The sequence below is a fragment of the Mercurialis annua genome, linkage group LG7 (assembly GCF_937616625.2).
Source record: "Mercurialis annua linkage group LG7, ddMerAnnu1.2, whole genome shotgun sequence".
Lineage (NCBI taxonomy): Eukaryota > Viridiplantae > Streptophyta > Magnoliopsida > Malpighiales > Euphorbiaceae > Mercurialis > Mercurialis annua.
In genome coordinates, this window is record NC_065576.1 from 5,453,318 (window position 1) to 5,472,946 (window position 19,629).

General features: G+C 30.5%; 3 protein-coding genes across 5 annotated transcripts; all 3 read left to right on the top strand.

Annotated features, from left to right (window-relative positions):
* On the top strand, window positions 1–5,256 carry LOC126655649 (uncharacterized). 3 transcript variants are annotated; one of them, XM_050349893.1, is made up of 7 exons: window positions 3–392; window positions 499–566; window positions 1,088–1,397; window positions 1,475–1,680; window positions 1,946–2,044; window positions 2,497–2,570; window positions 4,961–5,256. In XM_050349893.1, the coding sequence occupies exons 1-7, from the start codon at window positions 344–346 to the stop codon at window positions 5,184–5,186; spliced, it is 1,032 nt and encodes a 343-aa protein (XP_050205850.1). In that variant the 5' UTR covers window positions 3–343; the 3' UTR covers window positions 5,187–5,256. The 3 variants fall into 3 exon arrangements, with proteins under 3 accessions (XP_055959843.1, XP_050205850.1, XP_050205851.1); XM_050349894.2 differs by having other exon boundaries at window positions 1,105–1,397; XM_056103868.1 differs by lacking the exon at window positions 1,946–2,044 and having other exon boundaries at window positions 1–392.
* Window positions 5,257–9,893: 4,637 nt separating this feature from the next.
* Window positions 9,894–13,839, top strand: LOC126655653 (mitochondrial outer membrane protein porin 2-like). Its single transcript, XM_050349900.2, has 6 exons — window positions 9,894–10,091; window positions 10,204–10,271; window positions 12,713–12,784; window positions 12,866–12,952; window positions 13,084–13,292; window positions 13,398–13,839. Exons 1-6 carry the CDS (start codon window positions 10,043–10,045, stop codon window positions 13,699–13,701), a joined length of 789 nt encoding a protein of 262 aa, XP_050205857.1. The 5' UTR covers window positions 9,894–10,042; the 3' UTR covers window positions 13,702–13,839.
* A 916-nt stretch (window positions 13,840–14,755) lies between these two features.
* On the top strand, window positions 14,756–18,311 carry LOC126655652 (mitochondrial outer membrane protein porin 2-like). The gene is made up of 6 exons (XM_050349899.2): window positions 14,756–14,915; window positions 15,032–15,099; window positions 16,960–17,070; window positions 17,153–17,239; window positions 17,407–17,615; window positions 17,721–18,311. Exons 1-6 carry the CDS (start codon window positions 14,867–14,869, stop codon window positions 18,022–18,024), a joined length of 828 nt encoding a protein of 275 aa, XP_050205856.1. The 5' UTR covers window positions 14,756–14,866; the 3' UTR covers window positions 18,025–18,311.
* Window positions 18,312–19,629: the final 1,318 nt, after the last annotated feature.

Here is a 19,629-nt window from a genome sequence, read left to right on the forward strand (position 1 = left end):
ATCAAAGTGGAAACCTGTCACTCCTTCTCCTTCTTGATTTTCTTGCTTTATCGTTGAATAGAGCATCCAAATTTGCAGATTTTAAAATCTGAATATTAATTCAAAACTCTATTCATTCTATCCTTAAATTCCTTAGATAAATTAAATCTCAAATCAATTTCTAAAAATCGGCATTTTTGAAACAAATTGGAAATACAGCTTATGTTTTCAGAATAGGACATAATTTTTTTAATTTGCAAAACAGACCCGACACGTATTGTGTCTGTGTCCCTAACGTTCCCGTTTCCGAAACGGGAGGAAACGGAGGGGTTCCGTGCTTCCGTTTCTCTCTCACGTAGCAATCATGAGCAGAGGATCGGAACTTTTCTCCGATATTGGCAAGAAATCCAAAGGTAATACAAAGTGATTAAATTTCTTTCTTTCAGAGTTTTTGATTAGTTTCATGCATCAATTTCACGATTTTCAACTGTCTAAGTTCTTGATTTTGAGCAAGTGCAGATCTGTCAACAAAGGATTCTAACTCCGATCAGAAATCCAGCAGCTCCTCTTACAGCGATGCCGGTGGGGTAAGTTTTAACTTGTTTTTTTGGTTTTACTTCGTAGTGTTGATTTGATATTACATTCGTACTGTTTAGTTGTGTGATTATTACTTGATTTTTGCATTTAGGTTATGTTTGATAATTACTCGTTGCTGAATTGAGTCAGTGCTCGATGATTATTTGTTTAGGTTTTGCTATTTGTAATTGATTAATAGAGAATATAAAGTTACTCTATTCAACTTGTAAAATAATGCAAAGTTCAAAAAATGCAAGTATATGTACATAGTTGAAGGTAGGACAATGTCATTAAAAGCGTTTAATTCGGTTGTGTAAAAAATGAAAAACTATATCTAGCTTAAGCAATGTTAGTAAATAATCCAAATTAATTCTTTAAGTTATTATTATGTAGAGAAAAGTAGATAACTAATCAAAACCATCCGAATACTACAACGTTCATTTAATAATCTGAAATGAATTAGAGCATAACTGAGAAACAGAAAATTCATCTAAGTTTTAGTTTAAATTATTTATTAATGCATCTGAAAAAGGCATTATGGAGCTCCAGATTCAAAGAGAATTCTCCGGACACAGAATCATTGTCAACGACAGATTCACAGCCGCCGCAACAGCAAGCTTCATCAACAGTGGTGGATGAATTGGTAAACTCATTAAACAAACAAAGGCTATACAGAGAAGTAACTCTAGCTCTTCGCACTGGTCTCAAAGATGCACGTGCTGAGTTTTCTTTTCTCCGCCTCCGTGGCCTCCATTCTCTTCTCAACTTTCTCCGATCGGTCGCTGAGAGTGATTCACAAATCAACCTCTTTTGTCAAACTCAATTGATACCTGAACTCCAAGGTTTTAATTTTTTTATATTTTTAATTTAATTTCATTAATGTCCGATTAGAAGGATTAAGTTGATCATTATGTTGTAGTGGTTCCGGTGTTGTTTGAGCATTCATTCAAAGAAGCAGAGGATGATAAAGTGGAGAATTTAAATGTTATATTTGGAGTGGAGCCTTTAAAGATTACTAGTCCTTCAACTAGTGGTGAAATTGCTCTTGCGCTTCGTGTTCTTGAAGGTTGCTGTCTTTTACACGGAGAAAGCACCATTTTGGCTCATCAACATAAGGCTGTTGAGGTGTTTAATTTTTCTTACTCTAACTCTGATGTTTGTGAATTTAATGCGTTTTATTTTGCATTTAGGAATCTTTCTTTTAAAAATAGCTAAAGGATAGGAACTGAATTCACTAATGTGGCAATTGATTAGTTTAGAGTTTTTCTGACAGAAGATATGTACTAGTCACCCAAATCTAATATTTCTAAGATTCTTTTTTGTTAGATATTTTTTTCTAAATAGCTTTGCTAAAAGATTTGGCTTTGGTTTGAAATGACTGATTTTATAGGTTTTGTTGCATATATTATCAAGTAGAGGCGCGGTGGAGCAAAGTGCTTGTTTAGATGCTTTAATCTCAATAATGTTAGATTCGTCATCCAATCAAATGGTACCCTATTCTCTTTTGTTGATTCTTTTAAGTTGGGTTGTTTAAATTTGTTTCTATATCAAGTAGCTCTGCTCAATGTAATTTTTTACTTTAATCGGCAATTAGTTCACTCTAACTTTTAACAAAGCTATTTAATTTTAGACTTCATTAGTTGTTAACTCATATTGTTTTTTATCCTATGGTGTACAAAGAGCTTCATTTCTTTGTGGTTTTATTTAATCTCAAAGTATATTTCCCAAAAGCTAGAGAAAAAGAAGTTAATTGCCTTTGATGCCTTGCAGTTTTTAGTATATATAAGCCAGACCAGTTTCAAATCGTTCATGAACCTTTAAAAAACTTAAAAACTCTACTCAAATATGTAAAGTATCTCCTTTACAAAAGCGATTTTTTTTTTGAAATTGATGAGAATGTTTTATTAATTGCATTTGTCCATTCCGCTGATACATGCTTAGGACTTTGAGGTTTGTAATGGAATAGAGGAAGTAGCTGTGCTCATTAGGGACAAACAAATGGATGAAAATCTCAGGTACTCTTTTCATTTCTCACTAGTTAATCATTTATTGATTTATGCTCACAATTCTATCTACACTAACATTGAATTTGATTTTTGGAGTTATTACTTTGTTTACATGTTTAATCTACATTTCTCAATACGAGAACACCACTGATGGGGCATAGTAAAGCCGCCATGAAAGTCATGAATTTTAATTGTTTACTATAATCGACCTCTTCCATTTGGGTTGTTTGTTTTGCTCTTCAATCTTTTGGAAGTGAATGGACCGCATCACAGTAATGGCATGACTCTTATTCTGTCAAAATGTCATCTTCTTAGATTATTATAAATCATCTTTTTTATATTTGGGAGCAAGCAATGTAAGATTGCATAATTTATACTTGATGTTTAGGTATGAGATGCCAATTCAATTATAGTTTGAGGTGAAGAGAACTTTTAGTTACCAATGAATTCCTAACCATTAGATCAAATTTTAATTAAACTGCACCAGTGATTAGATAATTGTTATTGACTTATTACCCACTTAGCCAGTTACATCATTAACTTTTACTACTTTTTTCTTTCAATTCCTCTCATCTATTCCAAATTCTTCTCGGCTTGTTTAGAAGCTACTGAAATGATTAACAACACATAATGGGTTAGCATGAGATAATCATTTATCCAGCGACAAATACAAACTAAATTTTATAGTTTTTCTTTTCCATCATCAATTGCAAAAATTATAGATTCATAGATTTCAGTTAAGACTTTCCACCCGCATAGCAAAACGAATAGCAACAAACACAAGCTGCTAATTAATTAAGAAAATTTGTGTCCTTGTAATATTAGACTTTCATGTTATTAGGCTTGGTAATTTTGTTCTAGAAATATGTACCATGGTTTCACTTCTCCTGAAACTGAATAGTGAATATGATCTCTGAAGTTCTAGCATAGATCAAAATATGGCTATAATAAGCAGTAAATAAAGCTTACTGCAAAGTTTAATTACAAATAAAATTAGATTTTTTTTAGATTTAATTAAGTGTATCTAGCACCAAAAATATAATCCAAGTAACTGAATCCTCAGATATGATAAATATATGAGATGCATGGTAAGACTTGTAACAGAAGAGACGACTCCCTTGAGCATGTGGACAGACTTCAGATTTTACTCAACATTCAAGGTTATCATACCCTTAACTTGAAGCTATATAGGAGAAGGAAGAACCTATCTAATTTTTGAATCCATTAAATGTGGCTTTGATTTCAATTCTTCAAAATCCCTAACCAAGTTGGTTAGACTGGATCAACAGTTGGTCTTGACTCTCCATCCTTAGTTGTCTTTAAATCCTTCATATCCGACATAGTAAATTAAAGTTAATGACATACTCATCCAACTGTTACAGAGAGGTTAAGCTATGTGCTTGTGTCAGGTTCCTCAATACTCAGAGTTGTTTGCTCTAACAAACATTATTAAGACCAACTTTTTAATTGCTGCTCAACGGTTCTCTCTATTATATACACACACAGAAATATAATTATTAGTTGGATAGCTCGAGGATTGTTTTAGAAGATTAGCTGCTCCTTAATTTTAGGCAAGAGGAAGATGGTGAATGGCGTTGCTCTGCTGCCATGTCGTAGCTGCCTCCTTTGGTGGGTGGGTGGTGGTTACAGCGGTGGGTGGTGATGCGGTGGTAAAATTGAAAGGAAAATAAGAAAAATTTACTGTAGAAAATATTTCACATAAATGTTATAGAAGGTTAAAGTTACCTCCTGCAGTCAGTTGGTAACCGGATACAACAGGTAAAATTGCCCCTTGGTATATATGGGTCAATGGTACTGTAGAATGAGCCCTTTTAGTTAGTCCTTTATCTTAATTATATGGTTTTTAGGTTCTTACAGATACTTTAGAGACAAATGGGTCTAGTTCAATTTTTTTTTGTCATGTTATGTTACTTGCTTTAGGAGTTTTTGCTTTTAGTTGATGTTGGACCTTCTATCCTTTTAGTTGATGTGGTAATTTCAATATCTAATAAAGAGTGTCCTGTATTTTTATTTTCTTCACTTCTAAGACTACTTGTGCATGTTTTTAAATCTTCCAAAGTGAAACTATATGTTAGATAATTTTTCAATAAAGGTTCCTATCGCCCGTCCAACTTGGCACAAAAAATCAAGAGTCCAAGTTCGTGGTTTTGAACAAAAACGTCGACAACTTGTCAATTTTGGATCACTTAACACTTTTGACCATTAAGATTGATGCCAGATTAGAGTGTAAAGTGATTCAAAAGTGATCAAATGAGTTTTTTTTGTCTGTAATCACGAACTTGGATTCTTTTGATTTTTTGTGCCAAGTTGGAGGGACAAAATGAATCTTTATTGATAATTTCATATTAACTTGGAAACAATGATTAAATATATCATAGGTTGAAGTGCGGAGAGTTCTTGCTGCTGTTCATTGGACATATCAACAGAAGGGAAAGGCCTCCGATGTTTACTATACACGAAGATATAAGGCGACTTCTTGGTGAAACATCAGCTTCCTTGATATGGGCAGCTAGTCAATTTGGTTCAACCCTCGACCCAGAACAGAGAATGACTGCCTTACATATACAATCTCGCAGGGTACTCGAATCACTTGACCTGTACTAATTTAAAAACCTGTGCACGTTTCTCTTATACTTGCTTGTTTATGTCTAGCAATGTGCAAGATTTTTGCCAATTTCTTCTGGAACATGCATATGCTAATGCCACCACAATGTCATAAAATGTAAACTAGGAAGCCCTACTTTATGCACAGTGCTTCCCTATTAGTAGGGGTGTGCATTTGATTTAAATAGACAAATGTTTTTTCAAAACCAAATTGAACAAAATTCTGATGAATTAAATTTAAAATATGTCAAACCAAACCAATTGTTTTGGCTTTGTTCGGTTTTTGCAAAATGAATCTAGGGATTTTATTATGTGTCATCAAGTTCTGCAATTCTCCCTCTTTTGATTGCAGCAAAGCTTGCTAGTTAGATATTTGATACAGCTTGTCCAGTTAAATGCTTTGATATAATTGGAGTTAAATATTTTGATATAATTGCCCCCTGATGCTTTCAAATCTATTGATTTTAGGTGGTTACATGTTCTTGCGTGTTATCAAAATTATAAATAACAATTTTAATTCTTATGATTGTCATTTAAGCAAATATTCTGCAAATAAAAGAATAGTCATTCCAGTCCACATAATTAGATTTATTAAAATCTAGGGCTGATTATAAAATTATTGTTGATCTTTATGAAAATAGCAAGTTCAGCACATCTTTTATAACTTGGCTAGATGCATAATAAATGATAAACTTATAAATTTTGACAATTATAGCACGCTCTCATATTCCATTGAAATATTGAATCACCATAAATGCTATCGTTTAGCCTTTCATTTCAACTCATAGAAATATAGAATGCACGATGAAACTGAATATTCCAAGAAAACATGCTAATTGAAAAATATTTTTCATGATAAAAAAAGAAAAAAGAAAAAACAGTTTCCGTTTTCTATAACATTTTATCTACTTTAATAATTCAGCGCCGAAGCCTCACCACAAAAAGTATGATCCAATGTTGAAAGACTAAAGAATCCTGTTTTATTTTTAAGTATTAGAACAGTAAATTCACAAGGATTTCCTTGTAGAAGTTATGTAGAAGTTAAGAGTAATATGAAGATCAAGTATACATACAAAAATTCTATCTAGCAATCCAAATAAAAATATCAACAATTTACCGGACAACGAGCAATAACATCACTACACAGGAGAAGGAAAATTTGTAGCAGTAAGAAGCAAAGTCACATAACCGATGAGAAACAACACCTTCAACATTAAGAGGGACAACGAGAAGAACAATAATGAGAATTCGGTTGTATAAACATTGAATATAATTTTTGAGCTACAACATATGCGAGGGACATTTATGAATCTTGATATAGATATCATGTTTGCAAAATAACTTATAGATTTTAATGTGTTTTATAATTTTAATACGGATTTTTTAGCGAGTTATATAATTTCAATGCGAACTTTTAACTTTGCGATTTAAAACACAAAGTGTCAATTCTTTTAATACGAAATATTGAACAATTTCTCTCTGGAATAGATACCTCTTCATTCATTTAAGAATGACTTTTAGAGTTTTACGTACTCTTTTTTTAACACATTTAAAAATCGCTTAATGGTCCAATAATTTTTTTTGACTTTTTTAAAAATCTATCCAAATTTTTAAAAAATTATAAATCTTTCTCAATTTGCTCATTTCATAAAAAATATATCAAATTTTTCAAAATCGTTGTAATTTTTTTTAAAAATTGATTTATCCGAACCATGTGACATCCAAATCGGCAACATTTCTTCTTTTTAATTATTTTCTTAAAAATTACTCATCCAATTTTCATGTAAGCACAAATGAATCAATTTTAAAAAATTGAATAGATTTCCAATGAAAATGTCAAATTAGAATAAATTGACAACATTTGAAAAATTTGGCTAGATATTCCAAAATAAAAAGGTTTGCCTTTTTGATACCATTAGTTCTTTAAAAAACTAGTTTCGCATTACGTGCTATGCACGTGGCTCATAACGTAACTCGTCAATGAACATATTAATAAATTTATTATAATTATATCAATTTTTTATTTATAATTAATTTTAAATTAGTTAAGAATTTTTGTAAAAGTAAATATAATATATTCGGTTATTAATTTTTTTTCATACTGAATTTATTCTTCTTTTGGTTTTATAATAACCATAATTTAATAATTAACTTAATTTTATTAATAATATCTTTAAAAATAATAAGATAGAAATTTAAATAATATTATATTGATCAAATACAGTATTTTAATTTTATAGTTCAATCAAATTAAAAGATAGGTATTCCTACTAATTTGGAGACAATTTAGTTATTTTTTACATATTAAAAACTAAATTGGAGATAATTTAGCTACATATTCTAATTAAGACTTTAATTACAACAGTGATTAATTAAATAACTAATTAGTTAATTACTATAAAATCTTTATTTAGTAGTGAACTCAAAAGGAAAGATAGGTATTCCTACTAATTTGGATACAATTTAGTTATTTTTTACATATTAAAAACTAAATTGGAGATAATTTAACTACCTATTCTAATTAGGACTTTAATTACAATAGTGATTAATTATATAACTAATTAGTTAATGACTATAAAAGAACTGAAAAGGATTATTCAGTAATTTTGCCTGTCCCTCCCCATCCGTGCTTTTATATATAGTACTAGCGTTTCGCCACGTGCTACGCACGTGAGCGACATTCACATGACCCGTTATATGCATTATATATTATTTCAATAATTAAATAAAATATTTTATTATAATTTAGTTTTTAATAATTTTTTTGGATAATTTTATGACCCGTAAGTGATATTTATATGATATTTACAAATTATATTTTTATTTAATTTAAAATTATAGCACGTGAGTTATAGTTCTACGATCCGTAAGTGATATTTGTATATATATATGTGTGTGTGTGTGCGTGTGTTTGTGTATTATTAATTAAATATAATATTTTAATTTAGTAATTTTTATAAATTATTTTTATATATTATATTTTTATTTTCACATGTAAAATTACTTTTTTTATTAAATTCTTTTAGTTTACGAAAATATAGTTTGACATCTCTTTTATTTCATGTGAGACTCGTGTGTTATGGGAGTCGGTACAATTCACAATCATGCAAAGTCCACTCTTATGGCTTTGGCTGGGTAAATAAGAGCTGACACTTTTTTGATAGGTAATTTTCACCATTTATTTTTTAAATAAATAATAACTATATGTATTTATCTCAAATTATTTGTTTACGAATTTTGGTTTGAAAGAAATTTGTGTTGGAATTTGCTCCAAACTCCATGATTGTATTAAATTCTTTTAATTTGAATTATCTTTGCACTTAAACTCATGTTAACTTGGTATTTGGTATTTTGAATTTGCTAATCTTAATATTACGGTAGATAGTGTTTTAAGTTTAACCAAATGCTACTCCTTTTATATTATATTATTTGATTTAAATTAAACTCCTACTAATTTTATATTTAGATATATATTTTACCCTTAAATATTTACATAAAAGAGATTAAAATTACCTAGAAAACTGCCAATTATAGCCGATCACGAACCTGCTATAGCAGGTGATTATAGCTAAGGGTATTGATGGGCAAGTGCTACTGTAGAATGAGCCCCAATTTTGACACAATTATGTACGTTATTCTAAGGTTGGCATGCATTTGAGTTAAATTTATAATTAACATTATAATTAGAATTATACTTATAATTAGCTTCTTAATTTTTTTTATTAGAATAGCACCTGTACTAAACTTCTTATGTTTACATTTATTAAAATAGCACTTGTACTAAACTTCTTAATTATTTAAATTTTATTTAAATTAGATTTGTATTTAACTTCGTAAATATATTAATTATTAAAGACTAATATAGTAATTTTACATGTCCCCCCTCCTTTCCACATATAAGATAGTTATAGATAGATAGATAGATTTTAATAAATTATTTGTTGTTCTAAATGCATATGTAGTTCAAGACCAACATAAATTTAAAAAAAATTATTTTATTTAGATGAAACTAAAAAATGTTACACTTATCTTATTAAATAATAACTTCTTTCTTAATACATCTTATATAAATTAAATATAGGCCTGACCATTTTTAAATTCAGATTTTTATATTTTTTTATCAATTACGACTAAACTTTTTATATTTTAAAATTACGCTCAATCTAATGCTTTTTTTTGCAATTATGATCAAAAATTTTAATTTTTATTTTTTAAAATTCAAACTTTTAAATTTTTTATCAATTGCAATCAAACGTGTATATCAACTCTTTTTAAAAATTAGACAATTTTTTAAAATTTGACCATAATTGATAAAAGATGCAAAGGTTTGGAAAAAGAAAATGAAACTCAAAATTTTAGTTATAATTGCAAACAAAACTTTCAAATTGAACATAACTGTAAAAATTAAAATTTGATCGTACTTGATAAACAAATGCGAAATTTTGAATTTATATATATGAGAAATAATGTTCAATAATTAAGAAGGGGTATTTTTTTAAAATCATGACAGGGTGTAGTCTAAATTAATCCTTAACATGATAAAAAAATTTCTGAAAAGATATTATGAAGTTTACCAAATATTGCTCCACTTTGATAAGATTAGGGTTATTTTTAAAACTAAAAAAAAAACAATAGGGTCATTTTTGTACCTTCTCCCTTTATTTTAGTTTGATTGAACTTAAAGCGGCAATAGCGAGGGATAAAATTGGAAAAGTAGTTTTTTAGAGCGATCATATACAGTACATAAAAATACGTGACGTACAAGAAGAAAAAATACAAACACACAGTCCTTCCATTCTGACATTTAATTTCTGTTTTCACCATCTGCTCTGCTGCTTCTCTCTCACGCTACGATCATGAGCAAGGCACCGGAACTTTTCTCCGATATCGGCAAGAAAGCCAGAGGTAATCAAAATTTATCCGTCTATTGCTTTGACTGTAAGCATGCACCGTGGATTTTATGATGAATTACATGCATCTCTTATACGATTTGACCTGTTTAAGCTCGTGAATGCAGATCTATTGACAAAGGATTTTCACTCCGCTCAGAAATTCAGCTTCTTCAGTTACAGCGACACCGGTCTGGTACGCTTAAGCTATTTTTTGTTTTATTTTTATTGCAATCTGTAATAATGAGGCATCCGATTTGATTGTTCTTGATTTTATTAGGTTGTCGAACTTGCAGTTATATTATTTACATTGTTAAATCTTGATGCGAAGAGGTTTTGGTGATTTTTTGTGTTTCAGTGTTGTCGTTTTGGCATTTATTTCGCGTTGTTGTTATTTGATTTCTTCGTTTAGTTGTTCCCTGATATATGTTCATTGATTGTTTTGTTGAATATAAAACATAAAAAAAATTATGCTATTAAGTATAAAAGAATGTTAAACTTTAAAAATGTAAAAGTTTAGGTGTTCTCTGATATATGTTCATTGATTGTCTACTTTTTGATGTTTTATATTCTGTTCATTCTAAATAAAACTAGTGATATCTTGGTCCATTTACACATTTGATTTGTGATAGATTAGTAGTTGTTTTGGGACTTTGAGTATTGCTTCTAAACTACAGGGTTTCAACTCGAGAGAACATAAATATTTTCCTTGAAATTAATGCATAGTAGTGAAGTCAAGAGTTGAAATTAGGAGACATTAAAAATAGTAATTGGGATGGAGCATCTATTGCCTATGCTATATTTTGTGCTATTTTTAGTCCAAAATATTAAATACTCCCTCCGTCCCATAAAGATAGAAAAAGCACCCATTTCACAAGAATTAAGAAAGTAGTTATTTATAGGTAACTTGTGATAATTTGTCTAAATTATCCTTTGTAATCAATTAGTTATGTACATTTTCCAAAGCCACTTTACTAATTATAGCACTTACAATTCATTTATTTATCTTTTCAAAATATGCATTTAATGTTTTATGATAAACATGTAGGGGTATTTTGATAATTTTTGACTTAACTAATTCCTCTTTTTCTATTTTTATGGGACAAAAAAAGGTGGTACTTTTTCTATCTTTACGGGACGGAGGGAGTATAACACAAATTCTAAATTTTAACTCCAAAGCATAATTGTTATATTAAATGACAAACTTCTAATCTTATGTAGATTTTTACTTTATATGCAAGAAACGTATAATATTTATTAATTATTTCAATTTTTAATATAATATTTACATTAATAATTACTAATTAAATATTAGAATATACATTTTTAATAAATAATTTTAATAAAATAAAAATAAAATATTGAAAAATATTATAAAATTTAAATTAATTTTAATATTTTTATATAATATGCTATTAATCAATTATTTGAATTATTAATTTTTACCAATAATTATTTATTTATTTTTATAAACTATCTATTATATCAATACTAATTTTATTATTTATCATCTAATTTATATTTAATAATAAAAATAAGTACAGAATATCTTTATTATATAAAAGTTAGTAAATGCTAAATTTGGCAATGGAGCTGTACATTTTATTGTAAATGCTAAATTTAACATTGTTAGATTAGTTTAACATAGGAGTGAAAATGTTCTTAGAAGGTAATTTATTTTTTGACATGAAAGAATTGAATTCTTTTTATGGGATTCTTTGTTGTTTATGAACACTTAGTGTTGGCTAAAAGACACGTACTTCTTGGGCTAAAAGATATTAATCTAGAAGATAAAATTAAGTTTTATTTAGCTTGTTGATTGCAATATGCATGTCCAAGGGAAGAGATAAGTTAGTCTGAAGCGATGGTGTTGTAGTCTTGTAGATGTTGGAGTCCATTGACGAGTGTCCGGACAAAGCTAAATCTTGGGAGGTGGCTTCTGTTAAGCAGTGATGGTGGTGATTGTTAAAGAAGTTGATAAATGGCAAGTTATATTTATGAGTCTATTGTTACAATATATATAGCAGAAGCAGTACACGTTTTGTATGTAAGATACGGCAACAGAATGCTACAAAGTAGGGATACAGGTTTAGCCTATAGCAACAACCTTTGACTAAATTTGAAACTCAAATATAACTCCTTATCAATTGTATGGTTTTATATTACGATTAACATTTTGACTAAGCTTTTGGGTTAGGGCTGTGATGCCTCGAGTCATCCTGGCAAAAAAATGTACCCCAGCATTGGTTTTGAAAGTGATTTTGAGGATGCAATGGATGTAATGTAGAAATGCTACAAGAAAGATTACACGTTGACAAATGTTGCCTTCAAATGCTTATTTAAATGTAGTTCTTTCATGTACTTAAGATGACAATTAGGGATACAAATTCATTTCTTATATTTTCTCTCTGCATAATGTTTATTTCTTGAGACTACTCCAGTTGATCTTTTTTTCTTTATCTTAATAGCTCATTTGTTAGGGATTTATTGGTCTCAGCTAATTCCTTGCTTGTGCTTTCTGGTCCCTTTTCGCACCAAAATTTCTTTAAGTGTTTCTTTCATTTTCTTTAAGTGTTCATCCAAGCTGTTACTTCAGTTAGATACAGTTGGCAAGAAACCTTGTTATCTCCTTTTCAGGGTTTTACATCATATGGTATATGCAAGTACAAGAACACTCTAGTCAGTTCCATAATTGATTCAGAATCCAACGTAAGCTTCCTTTTTCTTTACTCTAAAACAGTCAATTTTGAATTTTAATTTTCAGCTAACATTGTTACTATGGATTTGCAGGTCTCGACAACCCTCACATTTGATGAGATCTTTCCATCCACTAAGGCTATTGCTTCGGCCAAATTTCCCGACCATTATTCCGGCAAGGTACATCACCTTATTCAAGAATCCCTTGTGAAACACGTAATAGATTATGAAGACAAGACTCAAATAAGTATTGATTGCCAATTTTGCCTCTTTATGATGATAAATTTGAATGTTTTCACTCTCTTTTGCAGTTGGAGGTTCAATATTTTCATGACCATGCAACCTTCACCACAGCCCTTGCTTTGGACAAGTCTCCTGCAATCGAATTTTCCTCCACTGTTGGCACCTCAGCATTTGCTTTTGGTGCAGAAGCAGGATATGATACAACTTCTGGTAAACTTACAAAGTACGCTGCTGGCTTTACTATGACGAAGGCAGATACCACTTGCTCAGTAATTTTGTAAGTTTTACATTCATTAACATTGTACGTAATTTGCTACTTCCTCTGAATGCAAGACGTGGAAATTATATTTGCTGCGGTATTTACTTGCTCTATCCTTCTCAGAGGTGACAAAGCAGACATTATGAAGGTAGCATGGTCGAAATACCTTGATCAGTCAAAGAGGAGTGCTTTTGCGGTGGAGGTTTCCAGAAGATTTTCGACAAATGAGAGCGGATATGCATTGGGAGGGTCGTATGCTATTGATCCGCTGACAACCGTGAAAGCAACAATCAACAACTATGGGAAACTCGGGGCAGTTCTGCAGCATGAAATGATTCCAAAGTGTTTGCTTTCAATCTCTGGTGAGTTTGACACTGCAGGCTCTGACCGTCCAAGAATTGGTTGTGCCATTGCTATTAAGCGCTGATGCTCGTCTTCCACCCACTGACATATTACTGGAATTTTAACTAAATCTAATTTTTTTTTTTTGCTGGATGACACTTAAAAGATGGTAGCGATAAGTTGTTCTGCGGAACCATGCTAGCAATGTGCAAGATTTTTTGCCTATTTTGTCCATAACATACATTTTCTAATGCCACCCTATGTCATAAAATGTAAATTAGGAAGTCCTCGCTTGATGCACAGAGTGCTTTCCTATTAGGGGAGGGTGTGCATTCGGTTCAAACAATTTTTTTCTTTTTTTTTTCAAAACCAAATTGAATCAAAATTGTAAGGAATTAAAATAGTTCAAATCAAAGCGAAGTAGGAGGCACAATGAGCAACGATGAGAAACAATACTTTCGGCAGTAAGAGGGACAACGAGAAGAACAATAGCACAACAACTGTTTGCACTTTGCAACACCTATATATTTTTCTTTTGAAAACATTTCTTATGATTTTCTTTTTTCTTTTCAAATTTCATTATTGAAATGTTAAAAAGGTGTATAGTTTATAGACATTTTAATTTTGAGCTACCAATATGTGAGGGACATATGTGAATTTTTGATGTAAATAAATTAATAGTTTCAGCGAGTTTTATGAATTTAATATGGATTTTTGACTTTAGCAACTTTAAAACACGAACCTTTTTTTTTGTAATCTAAAATATCGGATAATTTTTCAAAAAAAAAGGTCATGTGAATCAGTGGCACGGTAATGAATAATCTAGCATCCGCATTAGCTTTTTTTGATTAAAGAATGGTTCAATATTTTAAAAGAAAAAAATAATAGTTGGTATTTATAATGTAAAACTCACGATTCTATATCTACAATACAGATATATTAAATTATTTTGCAAATAATTTTAAATATTTTTATAAATAATTGTTATAAAAAAGCGAAAAATATATCAATTTAGGGGATGCAATACTTTTTAATTTATCTTAATATTATATCAATTTAGTTTGAAGCGGCAAAAATTGGAAAAATAATTTTTAGAGTGATGATATAAATTAAAATAGGTGACTCATTTCCTGTAAAAAAAAACATACAAACACGCACTCCTCCCATTTTGACATTTTATTTCTGTTTTCAACATCTGCAGCTTTTATTTCTGTTTTCACCATCTGCAGCTTCTCTCTCACGCTTCAATCATGAGCAAGGGACCCGAACTTTTCTTCAATATCGGCAAGACCGCCAGAGGTAATCAAATTTTATTTTCCGATTGCTTTCGTTTATAAGCACCGGGAAATTTATGATTAATTACATGCATCTAATTTGCGATTTGATTAAATTTGTGATTCCGTGCGCAAATGCAGATCTATTGACTAAGGATTTTAACACCGATCAGAAATTTAGCATCTCCACTTTCAGCGACTCCGGTTTGGTAAGCTTAAGCTAATTTTTTGTTTTAATTTTGTAACGATTTAGCGGTAATATTGTATTTGTGAGGCATTAGATTTGATAATTTTGAATTTCATTAGGTTGTCTACTAGCAGTTTGTTATTACATTGTCAAATCTTGATGCGAAGAGGTTTTGGTGATTTTTTGCGGTTTTGAGTTGTCGTTTTGGCATTTGTGTGTTGTTGCTGTTTGATCGTGTGATTGCTATTTGATTTTTCCGTGTTTTTTGATATATGTCAATTGTTTGTTTGGATCAGTTGTTGATGACTATTTTTTAGGTTTTGTTGATTTGGATTGCTGAATTTAAAACATAAATATTTTATACTATAAAGTATAAAGTTAAAAAGTTTGACGTTTGGATAACATGATAAAAGCAATTGAAAGAGAGTTAAGTTTGGGTGTGTGATTCTGTTTATTGTGTGTTTATATTTATTTTGTTATATGAAGTTCTAAACCGATGCACGTGTGAGTTGTGACTCATCAACTATACTATATGTTTTTTTGCATTACTTAGATGCCTATTTTGGAAAAAGTAAACAAAATAGAGAATAATTCTTGTGTTTTTGTACTGAAAATCCTGCTATTCCAATCTTTTATGTGGCTTTCAATGTTGTCCTTAGGTTACATTGATGTTCAGTTTTTCTCTACTTTTGATGTTTTATTTTGTGTTCATTGTAAATAAAACTAGTGATATGATATATATTGGTCCATCTATAAATTTGATTTGTGATGGATTAGTTGTTTGAAAGTTGGGATTTTGAGCAATAAGTAGTGCTTTTAGATTACAGGGCTTTAACTCGAGAGAACATTAATAGTTTACTTGAAATGCATTGTGGTGAAGTCAAAAGTTGAAATTAGGAGATATCGGAAGTAGTTATTAGGTTTGAAGGTAATTTATTTCTTGATACGAAAGAACTGAATTCCTTTAAGGGATTATTTGTTGTTAATGAACTTCTAGTGTTGGCGGAAAGACACATACTTCTAGGGCTAAAACTTAATGTGGAAGACAAACTTAAGTTGTTTGGCCTAGCTTGTTGATTGCAATTTGCATGTCCAAGGGAAGAGATAAGTTAGTCTGAAGAGATGGTGTTATAGATCTTGGAGTCCGTTGACAAGTGGCTGGACAAAGCTAAAACTTGGGAGAGACCTTCTGTTAAGAAATGATGCTACTATGGTAGTGATGGTGAGGTTTGTATGATGATTAACATTTTGGCTAAGCTTTTGTATAACGGCGAAGTATGTTTTCCAGCATTGCTTTTGAAAGAGATTTTGAGAATGCAATGTGTATATTGTAGAATCTACAAGAAATACTATAGGATGAGAGATGTTGCCTTCAGATGCTGTTTACTTTTTCTGAATGTAGTTCTTTCATGTATTTATGATGACACTTAGGGATACAAATTGGTTTCTTATATTTTCTCTGCATAAGTTTATCTCTTCAGACTATTTCAGTTGATCTTTTACTTAATCTAATATCACACTTGATAGGGATTTATTTGTCTCAACAAATTCCTTGCTTGCTCTTTCTGGCCCCTTTGTCGCACCAAGATTATAAGGAAAAATGGAAACTAATGTTGATTGAAGCTAGTTGATTGTTTATTCATTGTGATGATCATGCATATGGGCGTTGCAAAGATAGAAAATGGAAAACAGAAAAAAAAAATATTTGATGATAAAGAAGTGTTAGTAAGATATGTTTGCAATAGGATTGAAATTTTGGTGATTTGGAATATTAGATTTTGTAAGCTAATAGAATCTGTTTCTTTCATTTTTTTTTTAAGTTCATCCAAGCTATTACTTCAGTTAAAAACAGTTTGCAATAAACCTTCTCATCTCTTTTCAGGCTCTTACATCATCTGCTCTCAAAAGAGGAGGTATCTCAATTGGAGATGTCGCCGGAGTATACAAGTACAAGAACACTCTATTCAGTTTCATAGTTGATTCAGAATCCAATGTAAGCTGCCTTTTTTTTTTATTCTAGAACAGTCAATTTCAAGTTTTCATTTTCATCCAACATTTTCACTTTGGATATGCAGATTGCAAGCACCGTCACATTTGATGAGATCTTTCCATCCACTAGGGCTATTGCTTCATTCAAATTACCTGACTATAATTCCGGCAAGGTACATCTAATTATAGAATTCCTGGTGAAAAGAATGAGGAAATACGTGATAGATTATGGTATCCTTTCATTTGCCTGGACAATGAAGACATGACTAAAATAAGCGTTGATTGCTGAATTTTCCTCTTTCCGATGAGAAATCTGAATTATTTTTGTTCCTTTTTGCAGTTGGAGGTTCAGTATTTCCACGACCATGCAACCTTCACCACAGCCCTTGCTTTGAACAAGTCTCCTGCAATTGATTTTTCTTCTACCTTTGGCACAAAGGCATTTGCGTTTGGTGCAGAGGCAGGATATGATACTACTTCTGGTAAACTTACAAAGTACACTGCTGGCTTTACTATGACGAAGGCAGATTCGACTTACTCAATAATTTTGTAAGTTTACATTCATTAACATTATCTTTTCCGCAAGCTACTTCTTCCAAATCGAAGATGTGGAAATTATATTTGTGTGGTACTTAGTTGCTCTATTCTTCTCAGGGGCGACAAGGCAGACACTATTAAGGCGGCATGTGCAAAATACCTTGATCAGTCTAAGAGGAGTGCTTTTGTAACTGAGGTTTCTAGAAAATTTTCCACAAATGAGAACGGTTATGCGTTTGGAGGGTCATACGCTTTAGATCCGCTGACAACGGTGAAAGCTAAAATCAACAACAATGGGAAACTCGGGGCAGTTCTGCAGCATGAGATGATTCCGAAGTCCTTGCTTACAGTCTCTGGTGAGTTCGACACTGTAAGCTCGGAACGTCCAAAAATCGGATTTGCTTTTGCTATTAAGCCCTGATGGTGATTCCGATATGAGGAACCATGTCCGTAAGGTTGGACTGATTCATTAAATGCATTTGGCCTTACCTTGATCCTAAATCTCCTTTTTTTGCTCGGATTTTGTTTATAGTGTTTTGAGACATGATAATACTTCACATATATCACTCTCATCTCGTGGCAAACTATAATTTTGTTGTGGAAAATGTTTCTTTGCCTTTGTTACCATTACTCTAGAAAGCATTATTTTGCTGAAACATTTTTGTAATGAGAAGAAATAAAAACGTTGATGCATGAATTTGGCATTAATCAATTGCTTTTACAAAGATTATTTATATGCTTCAGACATAATTCATAAAACAAAATATATTCATTACGTTTGCTTATTGAGAACTTTGACATCAAACTACTTAATAAAAGATTTGCAATCCTTAAATGACTTACAATTGAAAAGGCCTAATTACTTAAAAAAATCCCACTTTATAACAATTCTTTATTTATCCATTACTTAGAAAAAAGTTCATTTGTATTTTTTTTTTTATTTCATTTTTGTCTCTACCCTTTATTTTAAAAAGTTGGACAATTTAACTAGTCTAAAGATGAAAACTTTAAAATAATTAAATAAAAGAGTTATATCATCTCTTTTTCTATTTGAAAAATACATACAAGTCTTTCAACTTTAAAAACATTTAAATAAATCCTAAAAATTAATTACATTTCAAAAATTTATTAAAAAACTATAAAAATTAAAAAATACTACCGAGCCATCACCTTACTCCTTCGAATTACAAACCGCTATGAGTTTTTTTTTAATTTCCGTCCTCCGGGGAGGAACCCGTGTTCTTCCTTCATGAAGGAGGAGCAGATCTACTGCTTGAGCAGAAATCGCTCCTCTTTCGTGAAGGAGGAGCAGCTCGGGCTCCTCCTTTAGGGAGATTTCAGAAAAAATAATTAAAAATTTTACATATTTTACGGTTTTATATTTAAAAAACGATTGATATTTAAAATAGATTAAATAATTATATTATAACTTAATTTTTTTAAAGAAGGTGTGTTTATATATTAATAACATTAAAGTCTAATTAAAATATAGGTTAAAAATTGAATGACTAATTTAAACTTTTTTATAAATGAAAAAAATTCAATTTAATACTTTAGAGTAGAGACGAAAATAAAAAATTAAAGAAAGGATATAAATGAACTTTTTTCTATGTCAGGGTGTAAACAAAAAAATGTTATTAGGGGGAATTTTTTAAGTAATTAAACCTAACTAAAAATTGCAATAATCAACATTTATGAGACTTTCTACAGCTTTGGGATCTAAAAATTTGATCTAATAATTGACAAAGTGCGAAGCAGACAAGGTGTCACATGACAGAATAGCAATAAATCTCATCTACAATATATGGGTATTTATCAAAGGCTATGCAAGCAATCAAACATTAAAGTCGTAAATCGTTTTATAGATTGCTATTACCAATTCCAGAATGATTTACTTGAACAAACAAGAAGATGAATGAACCCAATTAGTTGGTCAGAAATAACAGCAACTCTGGGATGGTTTAATAGACCAAATATCAATTTTACTCTGGGATGGTTTAATAGACCAAATATCAATTTTACTTTC

Excerpts from the sequence above, each read along its gene's own strand:
- LOC126655649 (XM_050349893.1), top strand. The coding sequence starts at position 344 with ATGAGCAGAGGATCGGAACTTTTCTCCGATATTGGCAAGAAATCCAAA. Across the intron at positions 567-1,087 it reads CTTACAGCGATGCCGGTGGG|GCATTATGGAGCTCCAGATT; the intron begins GTAAGTTTTAAC and ends CATCTGAAAAAG. Across the intron at positions 1,681-1,945 it reads ATCAACATAAGGCTGTTGAG|GTTTTGTTGCATATATTATC; the intron begins GTGTTTAATTTT and ends CTGATTTTATAG.
- LOC126655653 (XM_050349900.2), top strand. The coding sequence starts at position 10,043 with ATGAGCAAGGCACCGGAACTTTTCTCCGATATCGGCAAGAAAGCCAGA. Across the intron at positions 10,092-10,203 it reads TATCGGCAAGAAAGCCAGAG|ATCTATTGACAAAGGATTTT; the intron begins GTAATCAAAATT and ends TCGTGAATGCAG. Across the intron at positions 10,272-12,712 it reads GTTACAGCGACACCGGTCTG|GGTTTTACATCATATGGTAT; the intron begins GTACGCTTAAGC and ends TCTCCTTTTCAG.
- LOC126655652 (XM_050349899.2), top strand. The coding sequence starts at position 14,867 with ATGAGCAAGGGACCCGAACTTTTCTTCAATATCGGCAAGACCGCCAGA. Across the intron at positions 14,916-15,031 it reads TATCGGCAAGACCGCCAGAG|ATCTATTGACTAAGGATTTT; the intron begins GTAATCAAATTT and ends GCGCAAATGCAG. Across the intron at positions 17,616-17,720 it reads TCGACTTACTCAATAATTTT|GGGCGACAAGGCAGACACTA; the intron begins GTAAGTTTACAT and ends TATTCTTCTCAG.